At 42.0% G+C, this 27500-nt stretch overlaps 1 protein-coding gene and 1 long non-coding RNA gene across 4 annotated transcripts in view; both read right to left on the reverse strand.

The window, feature by feature from the left end:
- The window catches only part of sestd1 (SEC14 and spectrin domains 1), a 58023-nt gene that overhangs the window by 28421 nt on the left and 2102 nt on the right, over nt 1–27500 (reverse strand). For all 3 annotated transcript variants that reach the window (XM_060074675.1, XM_060074674.1, XM_060074676.1), the window contains 10 exons: nt 27006–27096; nt 26610–26723; nt 20903–21016; nt 20646–20728; nt 20365–20420; nt 17654–17713; nt 8725–8879; nt 8020–8142; nt 7666–7860; nt 1584–1698 (listed from right to left, as the gene is read on the reverse strand). In XM_060074675.1, coding sequence (XP_059930658.1) covers nt 1584–1698; nt 7666–7860; nt 8020–8142; nt 8725–8879; nt 17654–17713; nt 20365–20420; nt 20646–20728; nt 20903–21016; nt 26610–26723; nt 27006–27096 — 1106 coding nt within the window. The remainder of the gene's footprint in view (nt 1–1583; nt 1699–7665; nt 7861–8019; nt 8143–8724; nt 8880–17653; nt 17714–20364; nt 20421–20645; nt 20729–20902; nt 21017–26609; nt 26724–27005; nt 27097–27500) is intronic.
- LOC132474164 (uncharacterized) lies at nt 16318–17645 on the reverse strand. Its single transcript, XR_009529602.1, has 2 exons — nt 17466–17645; nt 16318–16390 (listed from the first exon to the last, which is right to left on the reverse strand). It is a non-coding gene; the product is annotated as an uncharacterized LOC132474164 (long non-coding RNA).

The following is a 27500-nucleotide window of genomic DNA, read 5'->3' on the forward strand; positions in this document are numbered from 1 at the left end:
ATCGTTACAGCCCTAATATATACATATATATACATATATATATATATACACACACACACACATATATATATATACACACACACACATATATACACATACATACATATACACATACAAACACACACATATATATATGTATGTACATGTATACATATACGTATGTATGTACATGTATACATATGTATGTACAAGCATACATATACGTATGTATGTACATGTATATATGCACACACACACACACACACACACACACACACACACACACACACACACACACACTAATAGCAGGCCTAAACAACTGTATTAGTAATACAGAAACAATTACTCATGTTTCTCACCAAAAACTCAACTTACCGTTTCTCTATGTTACATTTGAACGCATCATGATAACCTAACAGTTGTTTTACTGAGCCAACCTCAACACATCATCATGCAGCACCTCTGAAACTTTATTTACTTTTTAAGATAACTAGCTTGTATGCTGCCGATTACAACACCGATTTCACAATTGGATAACTATTTTTAACTGACGGGACTAGCAACAATGTCTGTGTGTGCGATTACCGCTCGTACTTAGTGGATGATTAAGACGGGCTTATGATTGGATTGATTTGATTTAAATGCCGCGACGCGACTCGAGGGACACAACATTATATTACAGGACATAAAAAATAATAAATGAGCGACGGGACTCGATAGTGGTATCGATAAGCCCAAACGTTAATGATTTTCGGGTTTTGAAAAAAGTCGAACCGGGTCCTTGATAGAACCGGGTTTCGATCCCCATCCCTACACATAAGTCACGTGATCTTAAAGAGACAGTTTCCCTATAACACAGAACGAAAACATGTCAATAACACAGTATGGTGAATTATGTCTATAGAGTCCACCACAAGATTACACTTTGTTGCTCAAATGTAATATTACTCCCCTCCTTGAGCCTCCCGGAATGTCTTGACACTTTGTTGCTCAAACTTAATATTAATCCTCGACTTCCTTGAGCCTCCCATTGATTTCCCCCAGCGGACTGTTTTAGTTGTTTTATTTTTCTTATGTTTTATGTGTATGCTATGTGTGACTGTAGGCTACTGCTGCCTGTCTTGGCCATGACACTGGAAGAGATGTTTAATCTCAATGATGATTATTATTTTCAACTACCCAATAGTAGTTGCCTTCCATTTTAAAATGTCAATGCACTTTTCAGCCCTGGAAACAGTAAAAGCTATATAATAATTGATTTGCATGCATAGTATACTACATTTCCCATTGAACAATTACCCCTGTCACCATAAATTGACTAATTTTATAATGTAATGCTCACACACTGAATGGTTGCTGAATGGTTAAAAAATATTTTAATATTGGCACTGCTGTTAAGAGTAATTTGTGGTGAACTAATGTTATACGTTGTAAAATTATAGGCAAAATGTTATTATATTATGTACTCAGAAATTTGTTACATTATCGACTGGGGTTTCCACATTATTGCTATGGGTTAAATTATAACTAGCAAAAACTCTAGTATATATAGAGTTTGGATAAATAGATAAGCCCTAAACATCATAGTAGTACATCCTACTGACCCACAGCCTTCAGGCTCTCCTCCAGCTGCTTGAGACTCTGCTGGATGGAGGCTCCGTCCGCCGGCACCACGTCAGCACAGAGCATGCCCAGCAGGCCGTCCAGCTGCTGGGACAGCTGGAGAACACCGAGAGGGGGAGAGGGAGGGAGGGGGCGAGAAGGAGGGAGAGAGAGGGAGGAAGGAAGGAGAGGGAGAGAGGAAGGAGAGGGGAGTGGTGTGTTAAGTCTGTAGTAGTTTGGTGTGTAGTGTGTAGTAGTGGTGTGTAGTATTGGTGTGTAGTATTGGTGTGTCGTAGTGGTGTGTCTAGTGTGTCGTAGTGGTGTGTAGTAGTTGTGTATTGTAGTGGTGTGTAGTAGTATGTAGTATTGGTGTGTAGTAGTGGTGTGTAGCAGTGTGTAGTAGTGGTGTGTAGTAGTGGTGTGTTTAGTGTGTAGTAGTAGTGTGTGTAATCTATAGTAGTGGTGTGTGTAGTAATGTTGTTTTTGGCGGCCTGTTTTAATTTTAGTCTAGTCTTTGTCTCAAGCTGTCATTTTAGTATTTATTAGGGGTCCAAGCCAACAGGTTGGATCCCTATTGTTTTTGTGGTGTTTCTTATTATTATTCCCAGCTAGAAGTGGTACCACAGCCCAAACCGTAAGTGGTGCACACACGCCAATTGCATGACTAGATCCAGGTACGTGAGGTGACCGCAGACGACCAAATCCAGACATGCCGGCCACTAGGTGGCGCTATACCAAGGAATACGCGTTTGGGGATATAACTCCCACACCGAACCTCCCACAGTCAAAACCTTCATATCCACAGGTTCACGGTAGCGTTTTGAACACATGCTTCGCGTTGTGCCGGCAAAATGCACATTTCTTGGACCCCTGCATAACTGCTTGCAGTTCTAGTTAGTTTTAGTCACGTTCATACTCTTTTCAGTCTAGTCAAGTTTCAGTCGACTAAAAGTCTGAGCATTTTAGTCTTATTTTAGTCAGAAATATCCATGACTATTTTAGTCTAGTTTTAGTCAAAGCAGACTGTATTAGTCACTTTTTGTAATACAATTCTATTTAACTCAGTCAATATAGTATAAGTAGGCTACCTAGTAGTATTGAAAAAACCAACTTCTTTTTTTTTGCCAAACCCATTTCACAATTCAAACAAGATAATCTTATTATTATATTATTGTTACCTTATATAGACTCAAGAATACATCCATTCCAGACATGGAAGACACTCTGATATGAATTTACAACGTATTTATTTTACCAACCAAACATGTTCCGTCCACATTACAACGGCGAATTCCGACACTGAAAACGATACTTTTCAAAAACGATTGCTGAGCCGGATAAATATGAAAACGCTGGGTTCACGTTGTAGTGTGGTCAGGGACTCGGGGTAGACGGAGTCTTTCAGATGGCGTTCGGTTGCCATGACACTGCCATGACGCTGCCACAAGCTTGCGCTCATCCAAAAAAAATGGCAGGGGAAATGGAAATTATGATTTCTCTGTGCAATGTACTATGTATCTTCAGTTACAAGTTGTACGTTTTTATATTTACCCGGATTAGTGTGGACAGGGCCTTACGTTTTCATTAACGCTACCACCACAGCTGCGTCTTGTGAATCTAAATAATGCCGCTACGAGCGGGGATTCAGGAAGTAACGTAACCTGATACATCCCCAGAAATAAATAAAATAAACAATTTTCCTCGACTAGTTTTGGTCAACGAAAATGAAGAGACATTTTCGCAGAGTATTATTTTGTAAAACACATTTAGTCTCGTTTTTATTCGTCAACAATATTGCATTATGTATTTAATTATAGTTATTGTCACATGACCAGCATTTACGTTGCGTCTCGTCTCCCTCACGTGATAAAGGGTCATTGACGACGATATTTAGTCATAATTTTCGTTGACGAAAGCAACACTAGTGTGTGTGTGTGTGTGTAATATTGGTATGTGTAGTGTGTATAGTGTGAAGTAGTGGTGTTTATAGTGTGTAGTAGTGTGTTTAATGTTTAGTAGTAGTGTGTGTAATGTTTAGTAGTGGTGTGTGTAGTGTGTATTGGTGGTGTGTGTAGTGTGTATAGTGTGTAGTAGTGGTGGGTAGTAGTGGTGTGCATAAGTGGCAGCTGGTGGTTTTTAAAGTGAGGGAGGAAGGACTGCTCGCTTGGTTGCCATTGGCCTGCTTGCACTGTTGGTGTATGGTGGCATAAGAATGAGGCTCAAGTAGTTTCAGGGTGTTTTGGTGAACTACAAAATAGTAGGGAGGGATAGTTATGTGAATAAATTTGATACAAAGCCACCAGTGGCATCACTGTAATTTGAAAGCTGGTGGGCAGCATGTCTTTGAAATGGACTACAAGGGCAGAAGGAAAGGATGTAAAGCCCAATAGTCAAATCAGGCCTACTCTTGATTTGTACAAGTAAATAAAAAAACCTGGGCCAATTTTTTATTGTTATTGTTTGCAATTTACCTATGTTTATTTTCAGTTACAATTGTTTTATGAAAAGACTCAAGACCAAAAGTGATGCCATTTAAAATGCATCATGCTGAATCATTCACCCTTTCCACACCCTTTCCACAATATCAAACAGAACGGTCAGAGTAACAAACTAGTAAAAGAACGAGAACATTATTTCAAACAACCTGATCTATAGGCATGGTGACTAGCAAGGTATGTCGCATAGCAGCACCAACGTGAACTTGACACTTGTCGTGGCGTTTGGTTGCCCTATAAAGATTTTTGACATCAGTGAAACCATGAACAGCCCACGTTGGAGATTTGCCATTATTCATTAGCAAACAGGGCCAGCAATACAGTTGATTGCAAGTAATGCTACCAGTAAGCCATGAGTACATGAGCAAACCATGTAGCACCCACAATACTGACGTTGCCATTACTTTTGGTGATCTCTATTTTTTTCTTTGGTCGCAAACTTAACACTGTAACTCAATGAATGGAATGCTTTGTAATTAAACATGAACAATGTCCTCTGTTTCCAATGTTCCCATTGTACACTTTATTCGCAAATGTTAGAATCACCTGATTCTAACAGGTGATTTCACCTGCTTTGCGTCTCTGAGACTGAACAGCACTACAGGCAGAGTGGGTTTGTTATCGACAGCGTTTTCCCACCCAATTGGGTGGGAAATCTGCCCAATCTGGCAACACTGCTCACCAGCCAGGGATCCTGCTTATTGGTTCATAGCGCAGCCCGAATAGATTTTTGCGCAAATCAGACGCCTTAAGGTCACACCCACTCAGAGGAGGACTTTCCTCCTCTCTCCCATTGAAACCCATGTTATTCACCGGCCGCCAGTACTTTTGGGAAAATGAATGGGAGTCAACGGAGGCTGAGGGAGGACCTTCCTCCCTGAAGTAATTGTAAATAGGCGATAGGGGGAGCTAATGTCCCTTTACCCAGGGAAACAAACATTATGTATTCAAAGGCATTAAAGTAGTCATATTTAAGGGCATTAATTCATTACAGTAGTCTGGGCAATCTACATTTTTTTATTCTCAACAATGTTAGGGAGGATCTTCCTCCCTCTCCTCAATGGAGAAGCCTCCACTGGTGTGCATAGTGTGTAGTAGTGGCGTGTATAGTTTGTAGTAGTGGTGTGTATAGTGTGCAGTATAGTAGTGGTATGTATAGTATGTAGTATATGGTGTGTATCGTGTGTATAGTGTGTAGTAGTGGAGTGGGTATTAGTGGTGTTATAATGTGTAGAAGTAATGGTTTGTAGTAGTGGTATGTAGAAGTAGTAAAGGTTTGTAAAAAGTGCGCCAAGCCGCTCGTATCCGTTCTTCAATTAAACGAGGCAAGCAGCAAGATAGCTACAGCGAGCACATGTGTGAGCGTGATGACGGTTAGTTTCGGTTTGTGTTGCCAGATTGGGAATCTCCCGTTTTTCCAGCCTAACGTGATTAAAAGTAGCCCAACCCAATCTGGAAACACGGACGGCTTATTTTAACAGCCAAAGATGATTCTGAGGGATGTTTTGTTTTAGTAGAAAACTATCCACACACATAGGTTGGGAATGGTCTATGTTCAAAATAAAAGATCATTACAGGCTCTTTAATTTAAGCCCAAAAAAAACTTTTGCACTTAAATGCAATCTGGCACTTTATTATTTGTATTAAAATTGAATGTTTTTGCTTTTAAATATCCGGTAGAGCAAAGAAATAAAATAATGAAATTATAATTAAGTTGATGTGAATCGATCAAAATCGTATCGTGACAGACTTTTTGGTGTGTGTATAGTGTGTCGTAGTTGCGTGTGTAGTTGTGGCGTGTAGTTTGTAGTAGTGTGTGTATAGTGTGTAGTAGTGGTATGTAGTGTGTAGTAGTAGTGGGTATTGTGTGTATAGTGTTTAGTGCTGGTGTGTAGTATGTAGTAGTGGTCTGGATAGTGTGTAGTAGTGGTGTATAGTCAGTGGTGGGTAGAGTACTGAAAATCTATACTCAAGTAAAAGTAAAATTACCTCCTTCAAAATCTACTTTAGTAAAAGTAAATATTCCAATTTGAAAACCTACTTGAGTAAGAGTAAAAAAGTACTTTGTTTTAAAGTTACTCAAATTACAAGTTACTTTACATTTTTGTGTTGGAGTGCTTGGATCAGTGAAAAAGACATAACGTGTTAGAATCAGTAGCGTGCGGTGCCCCTTCATTTCAGTGTGGCAGAAACTACTGGCGTATGACCACACCCACAATTTATGTATATTTTTTACATATATATTTTGAGCTACATTAAAACATGTTAACTAAACTAATTGTGAGTAAGAATTAAAAATAAACTAATAGCCTAATGTTACTGCGCGCTTTTGAAGTGCCATCCGCAACACTCGTCATATGATGTCCCTTATAGGGAAGTTATTTCTTCCATATTTTATTTTAACAACAGGCTTAGCGAGTGCATTGCAAATACATGAAGAGTAGAAATACAAGTCATCAATCAAGCAGACCTTTGATTTGGAACTTGGCCCGACGATGTGTGCAAATCGCTTAATAACAACACTTTTGAAATCAGATATTTCTCAATAACAGCTGTTTAAATCAGGTATGAAATCAGGTATGCAATTTGAATACCTGCTGAAATAAATAAATAAATAAATAAATAGTCTTCAATGCCGAAAGATACAGGCGGAGTAATTCGATTTTAAACAACAACAGTCCTAGAATATGACCATGGGGCAGACTACTTTACGACCATATGGGCGTCTTATAGCGCTGATTGCAATTCTTATTGCAGCCTGCAGGGTTAAACGAGAAACATACGGAGGGACGCGGTCGTTGAGCTCCGCCGCCCCACATTGCATGACACGTTAAACTAAACTAGAATCGCCACCATCAATTTGATATCAACAGACCAAAAATAGTCGGAAAGCCTAGGGAAAGCGCGTCGCTAACGTGTACGCTTGTATTACAGTCAACGAAGATAATGTTTTTGTCAAAATACAAATTTTAATGAAAGCACAATGGAAAATGTAATTGAGTAAAGAGTAGAATTCTCTTAAAAAAGGAACGTGAAAAGTACTCGTCACCCGAAAAATTTACTTTTTTACTCATTTGCGTTACTTGTAATGCGTTACTACTACCCACCACTGTGTATAGTGTGTAGATGTGGTGTGTATGGTGTGTAGTAGTGGTGTGTATGGTGTGTAGTAGTGGTGTGTATAGTGTGTAGTAGTGGTGTTTATGGTGTGTAGTAGTGATGTGCATAGTGTGTAGTAGTGATGTGCATAGTGTGTAGTAGTGGTGTGTGTAATGTGTAGCAGTGGTGTGTACAGTGTGCAGCAGTGGTGTGTATAGTGTAGTAGTGGTGTGTATAGTGTAGTGGTGTGCATTGTGTGTAGTAGTGGTGTTTGTAGTGTGTAGCAGTAGTGTGTGTAGTTTGTAATAGTGGTGTGTGTAGTGTGTTATAGTGGTGTGTGCGTATAGTCTGTAGCAGTGTTGTGTTTAGTGTGTAGTAGTGGTGTGTATAGTAGTGGTGTGTGTAGTGGTGGTGCGTGTAATGTGTAGTACTGGTGTGTGAAGTGTTTAGTAGTGGTGTGTGTAGTGTTTAGTAGTGGTGTGTGTAGTACCTCGTGGGCGGAGCCGTGGAAGCTCTGTGCTGATTGGAGGAGGGTCTGCCTGTGCTCTAGCTGATTGGCCTGTCGATAACACACGTCACTGAGCTGCTGCTGCAGGAGGCGCAGCTCCTCCTGCTCCTCCTCTTCCCCCCCACTCAGCAAGGCAGCGATCTGCTGGTTCAACTCCACATACACTGCAAACCACTCCTACACACATAAACACAAACACCGAAAACCACCAGCCCACCCATAGTTATAGACATACTTTTGTTTAATAGTGAGTGAGTGAGTGAGTGAGTGAGTGAGTGAGTGAGTGAGTGAGTGAGTGAGTGAGTGAGTGAGTGAGTGAGTGAGTCTCTCTCTTACACTGTGCTGGCTCTCGATCAGTTCGTGTTGGTGCTGCAGGTCCTGAGACGCCCTCAGTGAATCCCCGATGGCTCCGCTGGTCTTCAGCTGGTCGCAACCCGGACCCTCCAGCCACTGGACCACCTAACACAGGAATACTGACTCACTCATACTACTACTTGGCTCTAGTGTGCATTATAGTGTTGGTAGTGTGTGCGTGCGTGCATGTATTAACTATAGCAGGGCTGTAGTTGTGTGTATAATATAGTGTTGGTAGAGTATAAATAATTGTGTGTCTGTAGTTGTGTATAAAACAGTGTTGGCAGAGTATATATTATAGTGCGTGTGTAGTTTTGTGTATAACATAGTGCTGAGGGAGTATATATAACAGTGCGTGTGTAGTTGTGTATATAATATGTTGGTAGAGTACATATTATAGTGTGTCTGTTGTTGGCCCGCCAGCAGTTTTATTTGGCCCTCCTCATCATTTGGCAATGTGAAAAAAAGATGGCAGATTTATTATCAGTTGATTATCCAAAATTATATTTTATTGGTAGAGTGATTTAACTTAGTCTCTGAGCGTTGGACTTCACCCCTCAAACGTAGGAAAACATTCACTGAACTAAGGGTGGGATTCAAACTGTCAATCTCTCACTCCTTAAAGCTCCAAAGGCCCAGAGTGGGGTCAAGACCCCTAACCTCTAGTGTGTATTCCATAGTGTGTACCTGTGTGACCTTGGTGTGCACCTCCTCCAGCTGGGAGCGCTTGCTCCTGAGCCTTCGGGCCTCCTGGTACCGGGTGTACTGCTCCCTCAGGGAGTCCAGCAGCCGCAGCACCTGGGGCTGGGCCAGCAGCTCCTCCTCCATCGGACACCAGGGGGCTGGGGACACACGGACCATCAGGGGACACACGGACCTTCAGGGGACCAGGGTCACACAGACCATCAGAGGACACACGGACCATCAGGGGAGACATTGACCATCAGGGGACCAGGGAACATCAGGGGACCAGGGCCACATGGACCATCAGGGGACACATGGACCATCAGGGGACCAGGGATACACGGACCATCAGGGGACCAGGGTCACACAGACCATCAGGGGACACACGGACCATCAGGGGAGACATTGACCATCAGGGGACCAGGGCCACATGGACCATCAGGGGACACACGGACCATCAGGGGACACACGGACCAACAGGGGACCACGGACACACGGACCATGACAGGACCAGGGACACACGGACCATCAGGACCAGGGACTTAGCTATCTATCAACTATAATATATCTAAGATCTATCCGTCTATTTATCTATCTATCACCTATCATCAATCTATAATCAATCCATCTAACTATCATCAATCTATACATCTATCATAGATCTATAATCAATCCTTCTATCATCAACCTATAATCTATCCATCATCTATCTATAATCTATCATCGATCTATAATCTATCCATCTATCTATCATCTATATATAATCCATCAATCCATCTACTTAAGAGAGAGAGACAGCTAAGAGAGAGAGACCGGTTAGAGAGAGACAGAACTGTTAGAGACAGACAGGTTAGAGAGAGACAGACAGACAGAACTGTTAGAGCAGGGGTTTTCAAATTGGGTGAATGTGTGAGCCTCCCCTCACGCCGGGATTCCACCGGACGTGTTACTCTGTGTTCACACCAAACGCGACGGGGCGACAGGATCCCATACAGAGTGAATGTATAGACGCGTTTCGGGCGAATTTTTCGCGAGAGAAAACGGGTGACAAGTTTTGATTTGTCACGCCACACTTTTGCCGTGCACAGGCAAGCGCGTTCACGAGAATTTGCCGCGCGAAAAATTCGCTCGAGTTCAAATATTTTAACTTTGATGCGAATTTCGCGTGATGATAGCCAATCAGCGTTGAACAGCGTGGCCACTGAGTCACATGTATAACGTAACAGCCAATCAGCGTTCAACCGTCAAACTCAGTGCAGTGCAGTCCGGGGTGAACTGCAGCATGGAGGAGAAAGTGAATGTTGCCGTTTGCGACTCCCGGAGCTCTATATATAATATAATATTTGTACGCATAATATCACGGCCAAAAGCTCTGTGATGGCCGTAGCGCAGGGAGCTCTCATAGGGATTGGGCTTCTCTGGGTTTGTTTACCGGCGTTGCTGTTTCCGGTCTTCTGTGTTCCAACGGTTTATTAGGTAGGCCTATTTATTAAATCTCTTCGATTCAATTCAATACTTCATTCACTGCCTGTTCCGTGGTCATTACAATATTATGAATATACTGCGTCGGGTCCTCCGACGTCTCTCCCTCTTCCACAAAAGGTAAAGACATGCAATGGTGGTTACCTTGTTGTGGCGCGTCAAATTCGACAAAACTTGCACAGCGACAGATTATGATGTGTGGCGCGACAAAACTTTGGCGACAACACGAACGGGCGAAAAATTTCGAATTTGGTGTGAACACAGTTACGGCCGCGTTACGGCTGCTGCACGGAACGGCTGCGACTCTTGCATTTCCAGTGGGCGCGTTACGGCAGCGCAGCGCTGCCTTGCGAGCCAGCCATATCCACGCGAGATCACGCGATAATCCTAAACCTAATGTACTCACCTTCCACTCCCAAAACTACTGCAATTAAATGCCAAGCTTTGTCCTTTATGACATTGTCCTTATAAAAAGGATAATTTGAGACCCTTTGATTGATTGACTGCTGACCTGGTGCCACCGGTCATGACGTAATAATGTTGATGTGAAGTTGTGATAGGCTACATGAGCTGAGGATTGTGTTTTATTTTGAAAATTGACCGGATGCTCTATGGCTTTTACTTTTTCACTTCCTGCCCTGCTCGATCTGCTCTGTTGAAATTGATGCGGTTCAGCAATGGCTTGCGGCAAAAATAGAAATGCTACGGGATGATAGCGCTGCGGCACGGCGAGCCGCTCCTGGGACGCTGCTGAGACGTTCCGCAGCCGTGCCCGGTGGAAATGGTCTCATTGATTAGAGTAGAACCCATCTGCTGCGGTGACCACGGCCAAGACGTGCTGCAGCCGTAACGCTGCCGTAACGCGTCCGGTGGAATCAGGCCTTTAGGGGCCACTCACACTAGGGCCGCGGCCCGTGCCCGAGCTCATTTGCAAACTAAAGTCTACAACGTTTGGCTAGTGCAGTGGTTCTCAACCTTTTTTGAGCAAACGCCCCCCTGACCTTACCCTGATCCTCTGGTGCCCCCCCCCCACCCCAATAAAAAAATAATAACAACCCCATTCACACTCGTGTTATATTGCTTAAAGTTGTCAGTGCATCGTTTTTCATTGATTTTGCGTTGATCACTAATGAATGCCCTCTGAGTCGGTTTTGGTGCAAAAAATAAAAAAATATTCATGAATATTCATGACATGCAATTAAACTTCCAGAGAGCGAGCGAGCGAGAGTTCAGGAAGAAATGGTTGGATTGAACATTCATTCACCGTGACCGCGGTGCGGGCACTCCCTCGACTCCCGGCCGCCACGTCTCCCGTCGTGCCGCGGCACCCTGCTATGGCAAGCCATCCCCGCCAGAAAACGCCATCATTTAGTCGCGTATCACCTTCATTACGCCATAAAAAACGCTGTAAAATGTAGAAAAACTGCGTATTTTACACCGTCATGCACAAAAAAACGCCGCTTTTATGCTGCAATTAAGCCTTTCAAGAGCGCGCGTAAAAAGCGCAGTTTTGAACATCAAACCGCACGTAAAATACGCCGTGGTTGTGCACATCACAACGGCGTAAAATACTGCGTCTCTCTAGTATGCTAATAATCTCCGCCCCTCTTTTCTCTCAGCCAATGCATTTGAAGTGTTTGCACCCAATCGCTGAACAAGCAGACCAAATCAGTTCAGCACAGATCTCCTCTCATTTGGCGTTAGTTGTAGCGTCATATAGATATATATATTAGTAAATGCAGTTTCAACGTTGTGATCACCGTGGCCCAATCGATAGAGACGCTTGCTCTGTAGGCAAGAGGTTGTCGGATTGAATCTTTTTATTGTCAGATTTGTGCTTTTGTCAGATGGTCACGCTTTTATGATCGCAATGCTTTTTAGTCCGCAAGCCAGACCTCCTGTGTTATAAGTTCCAAATTCAGTGCCTTTTTAGTCAGCCAGCCCGATCATCTCGGTGTCTTGTTACACGCTTTATAAGTTAATTATATTCAAATTATTACAGACATGGAGCCTTTATTTTCGTGGAGTTATCGTTACATCCTCTCTTGTTCAATCGATATAAATACACAGTGGAAAGGAGTCAGAGGGAGCCATAGAGAGAGACACTGATGAACTGGGGAGCCAAGTAGCCTAACTGATAGGCTTAAGAGGCCCATCAGCCCATCATTCTTTCGAACCTTCGTAAAAAAATTCAGTTTTTCCCAAAACTCCTCGTTACATGAACGCGCGTGCACTGCTCTAACAACGTTCAGAGGCTTGTAACAGTCTACTGACACGGTGCTTAAATGTGCTCTGTAGGAGGGGGAGACAAAGGAATGTTGTTGGATTCAACTATAAAATATCTCCCCAACAAGGCCAACAGCAGAGTAGCCTACGAAAAGAATAGACTAATATGAATGCTTCAAATATTAAAACCCGATTGATTAGGCCTATAGGGCGACATATGCTATATCAGTCCGAATCCTGAACGCACTGTGCGTACATTTTTCCCGGCATATTCCCCCAGACAGACAGACAGACACTTTATTTACCCCAAACTAAATTTTCATATTCCAGCAGGTTACACAATACAAATAACTCTTACACAAATACTGACAGCCTATACAGTAGGCTAATACAGCGCCCACCTCAGCAAAAGGTAAAATGTAAAAAGAAGATATAAGCTAAATTTAAAATACAGATGCTGTAGCCTACATAAAAATACAGATGCCACATGAAATATGAAAATAGGATACAATGTATAAATATGCAAAACTAGGATATAACTAGGCTATAATGAGAATACTTGGTTACAGCTGTGCAATGACTATCCTCCTAAATTAAATTAATTATATGGAAAGATTTTTGTCTATGGAATGATCCTGTCAATTTACTGCCACACATTGTGTGTGTCAGTAAAGTGATGAGGTAGGAGAATCCGTGTATGGTTCGTTCTTTGAATATTCAGATTTAAAACAAAAATCAGAAAAAAAAATTAACAGGATTGTTTTTTTTTTTTTCTGATTTGGTTTTGAAACTGAAAAAGGGCAAAAGGAATAAACAAATAAATGGCATTTGATTTTGTGTTTGTGTGTTTTGTGTGTTGGTTTTTAAAACCCGAAACAGAAAAACAAATAGGGCCTACAAAAATAGATACATTTAGTTATAGGCTACACCAGAAGGCAGAACGCAGCGAAGAAAAAAGAGCCAACCACCTAAACCAGCAATAGACTGTCTAATTATATTTAGCCTTAGTTATGGCCGCACTTGAACCTTATGATGATTTTATTCGTGAACTATTTGACACTGGAAAGACACACAACGCGATCAGTACCGCTCTAAAGCAATCTGGTGCCCCGAAGTGCTCCGTTATGAAGGTGAGGAGGTTCTGTGTGGAGCACAACCTTCGAAGAAGAAATCTAGTTTCCGATTTAGTTTCAGATCGCCCACTCACAGACTAAGTCGCCGGCTCCCATGGGAAACAATAAAGCCGTTGTAGAATGCGAGAGACTCGATGGAACGTTTGAAACGTCTTTATATGTTGTTGTTGTTTTTTTTCTTTAAACAACCTCTTGCTTACAGAGCAAGTGTCTCTATCGATTGGGCCACGGCCACGGTGACCACACTGTTGGAACTGGATTTACTAATGTATATCTATATGACAATACAACTAACAACAAATGAGAGGAGAACTCTTCAAAGCAGATCTGTGCTAAACTGATTTGGTCTGCTTGTCTTGTTCAGCGATTGGGCGCAAACACTTCAAATGCATTGGCTGAAAGAAAAGATGGGCGGAGATTATTAGCATACTAGAGAGACGCCGTATTTTACGCCGTTGTGATGTGCACGAACGGCGCTTTTTACGCGCGCTCTTGAAAGGCTTAATTGCGGCTTAATTGCGGCGTAAAAAGCGGCGTTTTTTTGCGCATGACGGCGTAAAATGCATTCGTTCACGGGGCATGGCGGGAGTCCCGCGACTCCCGCCATGCCCCGTGAACGAATGAATGAATGGCCCGGGAAACACGGTCACCGCGGCCCGAGCAACGCGGAATCCACGAAAACAGATCGCACACAGAGGGCTAATAAGGCCTATATATTTTGTATTCGAAATGCAACAGCCTTTTTGTGGAGACTTCGCTCAGAGCAGCTGGAACTGAACAAGAGGAAGAAGGAAAACGGGCTATGAAACAAAATTTGATATTTTTTTCTTGCTATCGGCCATGTTTGATTGTGTTGTGTTGGTTATTGACCTGTTAACCCGCGAACTTGGGTTATGTTAATCAGCGTTACTATAGAGATCATGACGATAGCTGATGTAGAGGGAGTCCGGGCATGTGCAGGACCGAATCGCGCTGTATTATCCCTGTTCCATTGCGCATCGACAGTAAAAAAAAGTAGCTGAGACGGTAGAGGGGTTAGAAACCAATAAATGAAAATAGGCTTTTTATTTCAGGTAGCCTATTCTTTCACCCCCCAAAAAATAAATTAAATAAAAAAATAAAAAAATGGAATCACGTTCCCAGCGCCCCCCTAGGTTGTGCGAACGCCCCCCGTTGAGAAACCATGGGCTAGTGTGACCACACCATCCGTATTCCAGCACGGAACAGCCCCTTGGCCACGGCACACTTGGGAGAGGTGTGCCGTGGCCAAAGTACAGACACTAATGAAATGACGCGCGTGTGCGCGTGTCTATATACGCAACGTGAGCTGGATGACGTAGTCCTTGCGCGACCCTTCTTTCTTTATAGGTCCATGCCCTTCTTCCCCACAACAATCATTTTAAACAATGGCGGCAAGCGGTTTACGAGTGGGTTTACGTTGGTGCGATAGTGAAGTCGAGTGTTTACTTGAAATGTGGACCGACGACAGCATTCATGTTGTTGATCTCCATTGTTGTTATGGCGGCGAGGACGCTTGGGGATGACGTATTTATTGTATAACGACGTGATGACGTACGTATGAAGGAGCAATCGTGCCCAGGCCACGGCCTTTGGGAGCAGTGTGACCACGGGCCAGCGGGGGAAGTGGGGAGGGGGGGAATCGTGCTGAATCTTCCTGCAGCACGGAACAGGCAAACTTGCCTAGTGTGAGTGCGCCCTTAGAGTAGGTAAGGACAGCCGAGACCCCACCCAAAATAATAATAATCCCGTCTGCCTGACCTAACACACGCCTCTTCAGTTATTGCCATCTTTTGTTTGTTCCAAGCAATGATGACTTTCAATAACTAATCAAATGTAAATATTTTTTAATATTGTATTAGAAGACATTTTATTTCCAGAACATTATTAAAAGTGTATTCATAAACGATTCTAATTTCCAACTTCATGCAGGCCTAATTGAGGCTACTTTTAAAATCAATCATCAGTAGGCCTATCCACAAGTGTCAACAAAACAAAGCTACAACCGACGACACCCGACTGCTGAAATCGGCGCTGTGTGTCTGGGCCTTAAGCGCACTTTTGAAGGACATGCGCATCGTCTCGAAAAAAAATCAGCACAATGGACCGCTCTTTGATCAATGAACGACAACGGCATGTTATGAGATCTAACAGATTCACAAATTTTCATCAAATTTGTTAGCGATTTCAGCCACATAAATCCTCAGATTTAAACAACAAACAAAATGCGCCAAATTCACATCATTTGCGCTACGAGCGGCCCAACCAATTTATGCATTCAAGACAACACAACTTTGACTTTCAATTTAATCGTCCATATCAGTGAGAGCAATGAGGACTCGCTTTTGGTGCGCAGAGGTGTTCGTGGCGGGGCTGCACTGCAGAGAGAAATAAACGCAAGTCGTCCTCCACCTGCAGCCTTGATCTGTATTTGTATTTAATCAGGGTCAGTGCGGAAAACCCACACTCACATAAGTAGGTGGAGGCGAAGGGGATTAGGACTTTCATAGCCTTTGTGGGGATCTGGGGGAACTCGCTCTCCACAGAAAACCAGAAACGCATTCAGGATCATATTTCCTACGATTTTTGCTGGGTCCTGTCTCCTCCCTTGATGCTGACTTCTGGTGACTTGGGACAAGGAAACGATGCATTTTAAAACTAATACACGCACGCACAATTACCGATATCAATAGAGCTTCATACAGATACAGTATTTTTTCTTTGCATGTCGCGCCTCCCCTGTGGCTCTTTGGCGCCCCCCAGGGGAGGCGCGCCTCACCTATTGAAAACCGCTGGGTTAGAGAGACACACTTTAAGGTGCGGCCACACCAGACGCGTATTTTGCGTACTTCGCGTATGAAATCGCAATTTTTTCCATAGGGAACCATTGGTATACGCGCGTATTACGCGTAATATGCGTATAAGCAACGTTGTACGCGCGTATTGCGCGTATGAGGCGCGTATATTTACGCGCTATACACGCGTATAGTGCGTATATCGCGTACATTTCAAGAGTTCAAAAAATTTAACTTTTTAAGCTCATACGCATGACGATTAGCCATATTGCCCAATCAGCGTTGAGCTTGACCCGACGTCACTGGCAGAGAGTAGTGAGCTTGGACAGAAGCATACGGCCGACATCTTTCTTTATTCTGTGTGGAAATAGTAACATAGTTACGCCATTAAATGCTTTTATGGAAACATTTCTGGCGAGAAATGTGCATTTTACTTTTATAATGTTCGCTCGGTGAATGTGAAGGATGTTTGGTTTGATAGTTATGACGAAGAGGGAACGCTCCGTTCACTTGCATGGACAGAGTCTCTGGTTACTAAGCAACCTCAACGTCTTGGCGGACTATTTCTCTGCTGATCAACACTACAGACACTACACGAACAGAAATGGAGGTGGATCAAAATATCATCGTCGCCGTGTGCGGCCGTCCTGTCCTGTACGACACCACGATGGTGTCGTACAGGGACAGGAACAAAACAGAGAGGGCGTGGGTCGACGTGGCAGAGGATATTGGCGTTCCTGGTAAGATCAGTGAATAATGTGTATGTGTATTTTGCTTGGCTTCAGCTATCGGTTGTGTTCTACTATGAAAAAAGTTAGCGCCGGTTAGCGGTAGCACCAGTTAGCAGTAATATTAAGTGATACTACTACAACAGACTGTCCCGCTTGTCAGGTTACACAACTTAATATGTATATATGTTCTTGTCAGTGGACGTATGTCGCAGGAGGTGGAAGTCACTCAGGGACAGGTATAGCGCGTATTGCGCGTATTGCGCGTATGCGACCATTTTTGACACAAAATGGTCAAGCAACATTATACGCACGTATCTCGCGTAAAAAGTACGCGAGATACGCGTCTGGTGTGGCCGCACCTTTAGACCTGTCAAAGAAATAGACAGGTAAGAGAGAGAGACAGTTCAGAGAGAGAATCATAGACCTGTTAAAGAGAGAGACAGGTAAGAGAGAGAAACAGGTTATAGAGAGACACAGACCTGTCAAAGAGAGAGACAGGTTAGAGAGATAGACAGGTTAGAGAGAGAGACAGATAGACAGTTCTCACCTCCTCCTCCCTCTGAGCCATTAAATCGTCGCTGCTGAAGCTCTGATAACAACTCATGACCTGGAGAGACAGACACACAGAGATATTAGACAACTGTGACCTGGTATGGAGAGACACACAGATATGAGACAACCTGACACTAGAAAGGCCGTGTTGCAGGGTTTATTTTCCAACGAATTTGTGCAATTTGGTTGTTGGTATTTAAGATTTAAACTGTTATTTATTGAATTTAATGTTGTTAGGTATCATAAAATACGAAAAAGAAAGTAGGTACTATTTTAGCGGTTTACTGTTGATTCTCGTTTCCCCCAGAATGCATTGCATGACGTCACGTTGGGGAGACACGGACCAAAGCCGCATTGAGACCCTTGAGGGTAGAGACTAGTAAGAGAGTGTCAGCAGATTATACAGATACATAGATAACTAGAACTGCAAGCAGTTATGAAGGGGTCCAAGGGATGTGCATTTCGCCGGCACAACGCGAAGCATGTGTTCAAAACGCTACCGTGAACCTGTGTATATAAAGGTTTTGACTGTGGGAGGTTCGGTGTTGGAGATATATCCCCAAACGCGTTTTCAGAACATTCCTTTGGCCAATTAGGAGACATCCAATGTCGTCGTTTTCGGCAAAGAGAATTTTCCGAAGAGAATTTTCCTTTTCCAAATAACTCCCGCCCACATTAATAATTCTTGGCCATATTTTCTATGTAGACTCGGGTTTGCCCCTTGATGGTTCCCTTTGAGTTTGAAGAACATTCCTTTGGCCAATTAGAAGATATACAATTTCCTCGTTTATTGCGCCCCCTTAGGGCGTATTTTTCGGATTTTTTTTTTTTCAAACGCCATTAATGGTAGCGCTAACTTGTGTGTAAAATTTGGACTCGATCCGATGTCAAATTTTTGATTTTTTGGGGATTTTGGAATTTCGACATAAAACGTAGCTAAGCAACAAATATTCAAAACGCTACCGTTTCGTTGTCGACGGTCGGATCTAAAAAGTTTTTGTATTTCTTTTTTTTTAGTGCGTCTGAAGATGTCGTGTGCAAAGTTTGGTGTCGATTGGAGAAGAAATGTGGACGGAGTAGGGAAAAGGCAGTTTTGCAGTTTTCGCGATTTTGCGAAAGAAATTATAGACGCAAATGGGCGTGGCCTATGCCAAAAGATGCAGCAGACTCCAGTGAATCTGTGGGTATAATGTTTTTGACTGTCGGAGCTACACGTGAACCTCCTAAGATGGGGCAATTTGATTGGTTCGCTATCTCGGGATATTGGGCAATATCCCATGATTGATATCTCAAACTCTATATTGTATTTATTGATAGATAAATAGCCTAGTCAAGTCTTTATTAATACCAAACTACACGTCGGGAATTCATTCAGGTGATTCGGCTCACACAGTATAGCCTACAAGACCACACAGAACAAGGGAGACAACAAGTCAGACTGGACATACACAAAATACATGACATTAAAGACAGACAGACAATTAAATATGTTCTACTATTTGCCTTGCGGAGCCAGCCAATCCTGTGCACGTATGCAAATTAGCCATGTGCGCCCAACACAAGAAAGACGTAATGTTGAGAAGTCATACTAAAAACAGATAGCAAGCGAAAGCCGAACTAGACTATCAATCACATACTTTGGGTCCATTCTAACTTATGGACAGAGGCTAGTCTTTCAGACTTTGCAGGGACTGAATGTTTAAGATGAGTGTGTGCGACTGTGCGTGTGTCATTTTCGGCTTCGGCATACTGCACGGTTATGAAGGCCTTGTGGTTAGTTGTGGTCTTAGTGAAGCAGCCTAGCCTTGGAAATGTATTAGTTGGAGTGATAGTGTACGGGCGTGCGAGAGTGAGAGAGAAAGCACACCCGCCGTGGTGATGTTTGGCTTGTTGTGGGCTGTTTGTCAGTATCCGCCGGGTTCGACGGTGTGCTTTGTGTATGTGTTCAATGTACATCTGTCTGGTCGTATTTGCAGTAAATTGATGGTTAAATAATGTCACACCACTATCGGTTATACTTGCAGGCACTCATTTGCAAGTGCACGGATTGCTGTCCGATAGGCTAAGTTAGCCCATAGCTAGCATTATGCCTTCTTTTTCTAGATCTTCTGACTAAGTTTACCGGTACTTAAGACATAATCGCTGTCACTATATATAAAGAAAACGTTGACTTTCACTCGGTGCTATTCACTGACAGTAAAAATAAATAAAAGTGTCGTTATTGTATGCACTGCTGTTCATTGACTAGCTCCAGCGCTCGTTGCAACTCTCCACTCATTCTCCTCTGACCATGCATTTAATTGGCTTTGACCGCCATCAGTTCTCTGCAATTCCTCATTCGCCCTCTCACGTCTGACAGGTTCGAAATTATACTGCTGTGGGCCATCATACATGTTATTTGTGGTTCTTGCCAACTCTTCTAGTACTAGGCTGAGGCTACCTTCCACCACGTCTCCCCAACGTGACGTCATCGCCGAATTGCGTTAGAAAACACCCGTTACTGCCAAAAATGCGAAAAACTGGACTTTAACACTATTTTGGAGACATTTTATAAATTATACACATATTTTGAGTGCTCTATGTACCCATTAATCAAAACTTCTGGTTAACCTGCAGGTAGGCCTTTAACAGAGAACTTGCAATAGGCTTTGAGGGAGCCCCATTTAAATCAACAACAGTTTACGGTTTACAGTAGTAGCGATGTACCTGTCTGCAGCACCGTCTCAGGGTCAAAGGAGGGCAGCTGGTTCCAATCTGAACCTCTGGACCAAGAAGAAAGAAAGAAAGAAAGAAAGAAAGAAAGAAAGAAAGAAAGAATGAAAGAAAGAGAGCATCAACACAGGGAACTTGTCTCTGTCTCTGCCCTGTGGACTGGAGATGAGTAGATAAGATATTAAGTAGGATAGAAAAGTCTAAATCAGAGATACCGCCGAACCCTGAGGGCCTGGGACTGTGACTGTGTGTATCTTTACATCAACACATCATACCGGTCCTTCTCCAGCAGACCGTCGTTGATGACTGACAGCTCATCCAGCAGAGAGGTTGACTCTGTGGTGAACTTCTCAAAAACCTAAACACAAACACACACAATCACACACGTTAGTGGTTATAACAGCAAATATTCTTACTTTTCAGACCAGCAGATGAACAGGAGAGGAGAGCAGAAGAGAAGGAGGAGAGAGATAGGAGAGAGGGCAGGGGAGGAGAGGAGAGAGGAGTAGAGAGCCGAGCAGGAGGAGCGTACCAGTCTCTTATTGAGCCAGTCTATGTGGTCGTACTCCAGACTTCCTCCAAACTCATCGGTCAGCTGACACGGTTCGATGTAGCGGGTCAGCTTATTGGCCGACACCAGGATCACCTGAGGAGGAAGAAAGCCAGGGTGTGTAGAGCATCGTGTGAGGGCGGACCCCCACACACAGCCCTACATGGAACAAAGCGCTCCGGCCGCACGCGTTGGGAAACGAAGTGAAGTCATGTTTGAATAGAGGTTGTGCAAGGCAGTCCCCTTTCCTATTGGTCTATTCCAGAATATTGAAAGGTGGTTCCATGGCGTTGGCGCTGGTGAGGAAATCAGCCAGAAACCAGGGAGGAAAATTGCTCCATAGGAATATAATGTAAAACTAGAACTGCAAGCAGTTATGCAGGATTCCAAGATATGTGCATTTCGCCGGCACAACACGAAGCAAGTATTCAAAACGCTACCGTGAACCTGTGGATATAAAGGTTTTTACTGTGGGAGGTTCGGTGTGGGAGATATATCCTCAAACCCGTTTTCAGAACATTCCTTTGGACAGTTAGGAGATGAACAATTCCCTCGTTTATGGCGGCCCCTAACGGCGAAATTTTGTAGAAGATATACAATTTCCTCGTTTATTGCGCCCCCTAATGGCGGAATTTTCCGATTTTTTTATCGAAGGACATTAAGGTTAGCACCAACATGCGTGTTAAATTTGGACTCGATCCGATGTGTAATTTGGGTTTTTTGGTGATTTTTGATATTCCAAGTGTAACGTCCCAGGTGAAAAAGTAGTATACTTTAGTGTATTACAAGTATAATTCAATTATACAAAAGTTAGTACAAGTATACTTTTACTTTTTGTGCTTAATTTAAAGTATACTTAACATATACTTTTAAAAAGTGTACTTCACAATAGATGTCATTAAATTCAACTTTAACGTACTTAAAAATAAGTATACTAATTCTGCAATACTTAAAGTGGTATTGCTTTGTACTTTTAAAAAGTATACTTTATTTTAAGTTTATTTAAATTGTACCTAAGTGTACTTAGAAAAAGTATACTAAATTGCAAATACTTAGAGTGGTAATTTAGTGTACTTATAAAAAGTGTACTTTATTGTAAGTGTATTGTAATTTGTATCTAAGTGTACTTCTGAAAAGTACACTCATTTTCAAGTATTTTGGAATTCACTATTAAAATACTTTTTTAAAGTGTAATTTAATTTCACTTCATTAGAATTGTATTGAAGTATACTTCCGTAAAGTTCACTTTAATTTAAGTTAATTTTAAGCTGTATTTCAGTATACTTAGCAAAAGTATACTAAGTTGCAAATACTTTAAGTGGTATTTTAGTGTACTTCTGAAAAGTACACTTTGTTTCAAGTCCTTTGTAATACACTATTAAAATGCTTTTTTAAAGTGTAATTTAATTTCACTTCATTAGAAGTGTATTTAAGTGTACTTCCATAAAGTGCACTTTAATGCAAAAACATTTTAAGCTGTATTTCAGTGTACTTAGAAAAAGTATACTAAGTTGCACATACTTAAAGTGGTATTTTAGTGTACTTCTGAAAAGTACACTTTGTTTCAAGTCCTTTGTAATACACTATTAAAATGCTTTATTAAAGTATACTTAAATTTCCCTTTATTAGTAGTGAATTTAAGTATACTTCCTTACAGTTCACTTTAATGCAAGTTAATTTTAAGCTGTATTTCAGTGTAGCCTACTTAGAAAAAGTATACTAAATTGCAAAAACTTGTAGTTGTCATTCAGTGTGATTCTGAAAAGTACACTTAGTAATACACTATTAAAATACTTTATTTTTAGTATACTTTAATTTCACTTCATTAGAAGTTTATTTAAGTATATTTCCATAAATTCCACTTGTAAATTGATGGAATGGGTTATTTCATACATCATCACAACCAAAGTGTTGAATTAATCCAAAAATTACAGATAAATAATACTGAAATGGCTACTTTTACTAGCTCCAACGATTTAACTATTAAAGAAAATCCAAGGCTAGAACCAAAATTTGAAAATAGCAAGTTTATAACGGCCATCCAATCAGTGTGCGGCTGCAAATCGACGTCCAATGAGAATGTAGTATTTAGGGCGCCAATTGGTGGTGTAGTCAAATACACTTGGCGCGGACGGTTAGTGTTCTATTTGAAATTGAGCAGTGAGCACCTAATATCTCCGGGTCTAACAATGACAATGTTTGGTTTGTTTTATTTCCAAGACGGCTCCGTTAGAGCAGAAAATACATCCGTCATACGTGATGTATACAGAAATAAAAAGACCTTGAGTCGGAGCAGGGCTGGATAGAGGTAATTTGGCCTACACAACGGCGACAACAAGAGGCGAAGCCTATTGCAGCCAAATTGCTTTTCGTTGGAGGTAAGTCAGTTCCAAAACTGTAGTGAAATGATTCCGAAATACTCTTTGTAACGTCAGCTAACTTTGGCTATAGTCTGTTGGAATGTTACGGTAATGATGATAGCCTAATAGAAAGAGTTGCTTTTATCGAAGTATAATGCTTGAATTTAGTAATCGAAGTAAAGTTACTAGGGATGCACCGATCCGCTTTTTTCACCTCCGATACCGATACCGATATCTGAGGTTTAGTATCGGCCGATACCGATCCGATACCGATATAGAAAAACAGCGCGAAATTATGGCTACAAACTGTAAGTTTCATTGAGGGGAAAAGACTGGGATCATGAGACTTGAATTTTTGGAGGTGCTTTATAAGGTTTGTGGTATTAAAGCTAGAAGGTTTAGTACCACCCCTCGGGACATTTACTTTGCATATGTTGCATGTAGCCGTGGAGCTTGCTGGCTTAGGTAAAGTGAAATAGCTCCAGATAGCAGATCCTTTTGCTCGCTCCATTTTGCAATCACTGTAGGCTCCGCATGGCGTGTTGCTTGTTCATGACGTCACTCACAGCGCACAGCATAGAAACTGAATAGATCAGCCAATAGATAGATGGATACACTTTTATTAATCCCGTGAGAACATTTTCGTGGGAAATTCAATTATCAAAGCAGCAAGGTAGTAGGAATAGGATTCAAGTATGTACATAAACGTAAAAAAAAAATAAAAAAATATATATATTTTTTTTTAAATATGGATCGGCCCATTTGTCACCGATACCCGATCTAGAAATGTCTTCAATATCGGTACCGATACCGATACAAATATCGGATCGGTGCATCCCTAAAAGTTACTGGATCAACTGGCGTAGTGGGGGCCTGTGGCGTAGCGGGGGCTACGTTTGCACCTGAGAGCGTCTTTATGTCGTATTTGTATTGTAAAATGTAGGAATGTTACGGTAATGATGATAGCCTAATAGAAAGAGTTGGTTTTATAGCGGGGGCCTGTGGCTTAGCGGGGGCCTGTGGCGTAGCGGGACCACGTTGCGTAGCGGGGGCACGTGGCGTAGCGGGGGGCACGTGGCGTACTGGGGGCTGCGTTTTTTTACGTTTTGCACGCTCCGATTGGGCACGCGCTCCGAACGGGCACGCCCCCAATGGGCACAAGCACTAGTCCGTGTCAATGTAATATATTGTTTATATTAAGTCTTAAATCACATGCATCCTTCCTGTTTTCACAGACACGGTGAGGGAGAAATTCCCCAACAGCATGGTTAGTGAGATCCGGGCCCTGCTGCGGAGGAAATGCAATAATGAGGGCTACACCAAGGTTGCTCCTCAGTAGCTTTATTATATATGTTATATATGTCAGACGTTTTAAAGTTAGGTGTTGTTGAATGTATGTTTGTATTAATATTTGAATTAAAGTTTTGGTTTGTACAATTGAAGTGTTTTTTGTCATGGAACAAAATAGCACCCATGGAGTGTACTAAAATGGTACCAGAAAGAAGTGCATGTGAAGTATAATAGTGATGTATTGTAAGTATATTTCTGTAGTATTTATAAAGTACTTAGCAGTATAACAGTATTGTACTTAAAATACCCTTAATATACGCTTCCACTTTAAATTATAGTATAATAACTATACTTTAAGTACATGCCTTTGATGCTTAAATTGTGATAAAAATGTACTATAAATCAATATTAAATACTTGTATTAACATAATGGCACACTTAAAAAGTACTAAATATAGTCAGAAAGTGTACTTGAATTTAATTAGAAATATGACAGAGGAATGATAATAGTGTGTTAAAAATACACTTCTATCATGTAGTATAAGCAGTGATAAAATACACTCAATATACACTTCTGCTCCTCATTAGAGTATAATAACATTGTACTTAAAGTGCATGCCTTTGATGCTGCAATTGTGATAGAAATGACTATAAATACATTTTAATTAACATAATGGCAGACTTAAAAAGTACTATATATAGTCAGAAAGTGTATTTGAATTTAATTTGAAATATGACAGAGGTATGATAATAGTGTGTTCAAAATAGACTTATATACTACTATCAATTGAACCATAATGCCTTTTTAAGTATATTTCAATCACACTGGTAATATAATGCTATTGTACTGCAAGTGTGTTTCAAATGCTAGAAATCATACTTTTCACTAGTGTTCTTCAGTACACTTAAAGGTTGTCAAAAGTTGTGCCATTTTAGCATACTATTTACACTTGGAGTATACTGGAGTATATCTATAGTAGTACTTAAGGTATACCTTAGTACACTTTGGTATACTTGAATGCGACGAAATTAGTACAGAATACAGTTACATACTAAAAGTGGACTTAGTACATCCTTTCAAAAGTGTAGTTGAAGTATAATATTTTTTCACCTGGGGTAGCTAATAAACAAATATTCAAAACGCTACCGTTTCGTCGTCGAAGGTCGGATCAAAAAAGTGTTCAATAATGTCTTTGCGTGTGCGTCCGAAGATGTCGTGTGCAAAGATTGGTGTCGATTGGTCAAGAAATGTGGGAGGAGTAGGGGAAAAAGCAGTTTAGCGTTTTTTGCGATTTTGCGGAAAAAAATTCTAGACGCACATGGGCGTGGCCTATGCCAAAAGATGCAGCAGACTCCAGTGAATCTGTGTGTCTAACGTTTTGGACTGTGGGAGGTTCGGTGTGGGAGTTATAGCCCCAAACACGTATTCCTTGGTATAGTGCCACCTAGGGACCGGCGTGTCTGGATTTTGTTATCTGAGTAGCGGTGCCGGACCTGGATCTAGTCATGCAATTGGCGTGTGCGCACCATTTATGGTTTGGGCTGTGGTCCCACTTTCACGGGGGGTAGTATAATAAAAAACACTGCAAAAACAATAGGGATCCAACCTGTTGGCTTGGACCCCTAACAAGCGCTGGCAGATTTAAAAAAAACACTAGATGTGAACGCAGCCTAATGTGTGTGATTCTTCTGGATCTTTGTGGCAGTTGGCAAACCGCTTCATGGTGCATTACAGTCCTCTAAATGCACGAAGAGGGACTGGGTGGACGCCAGACCACCACAGACCCTCACTGGGAGTATGGAGGGACCACCTGCATGACCGGGAAAGCAGCTGCCCTCCAATGCAGAACCCAGGAAGTCTCCACCACGGTCCCCGGGCCTTAGCTTGGTTAATAGCAATGGCAACCTTACCCTATCAGAATCATACACCACCTCTCTTTGAAGATGCCTTCATGTCATCCCCACATCATGCTCCATTAATCCAACACTTCACTGTAGGGTCTACAATCACTTATTTTCATCGGTGTGTGTGTGCTCACCTCGAAGCCCAGGCGATCCTTCTCCTTCCAGAAGCAGAAGTGTGTGACCTTTTTGTCCCAGAATTCATCTGGTTTCACCACACAAACCAGCGACACCTCGGCTGGAATAACGTTCTACGACACACACGGTTACATCTTTACACATGCCTTGTACACCTCTACCTTAGTGGGTGTGTGTGTGAGTGAGTGTTTGGGTGTGTGTGTGAGTGAGTGTTTGGGTGAGTGAGTGAGTGAGTGTTTGGGTGAGTGTTTGGGTGGGTGAGTGTTTGGGTGAGTGAGTGAGTGAGTGTTTGGGTGAGTGAGTGAGTGAGTGAGTGAGTGAGTGAGTGAGTGAGTGAGTGAGTGAGTGAGTGAGTGAGTGAGAGAGTGTGTGTGTGTGTGTGTGAGTGAGTGTACCTGCAGCATCAGCACCACCGTCTTGACGATGTTCCACTGAGACTTGCGTCCGTCCACGATGACAGTGAAGCCCCGGGCCTTACAGCGCTCGCTAGGAACAAGCGCCCTCGGTTAGTCTTAGTCTGTACCCTACATACGTAAAATATACCTAGTTTACACTTTATTCTCAGAGTACCCTACATACCTAAAGTATACCTACCATTCGCTTTATTTTCAGAGTACCCTACATACGTAAAGTATACCTAGTATACACTTTATTCTCAGCGTACCCTGCATATATAGAGTATATACTTTATTCTCAGAGTACCCTACATACGTAAAGTATACCTAGGAAACAGTATAGTCTCAGAGTACCCTAAATACGTAAAGTATATCAATACAAGAAGAGTTGTATACATCATACATAGTTATTTATAGTAGATGTGAAGTATACGGTATAGTAATACCTAGTGCTAGTGCTGTATAGTACACAATTTATATACATATAGTATAGGG

This window comes from Gadus macrocephalus, chromosome 16 (assembly GCF_031168955.1).
Source record: "Gadus macrocephalus chromosome 16, ASM3116895v1".
Taxonomy (NCBI): Eukaryota; Metazoa; Chordata; class Actinopteri; order Gadiformes; family Gadidae; genus Gadus; species Gadus macrocephalus.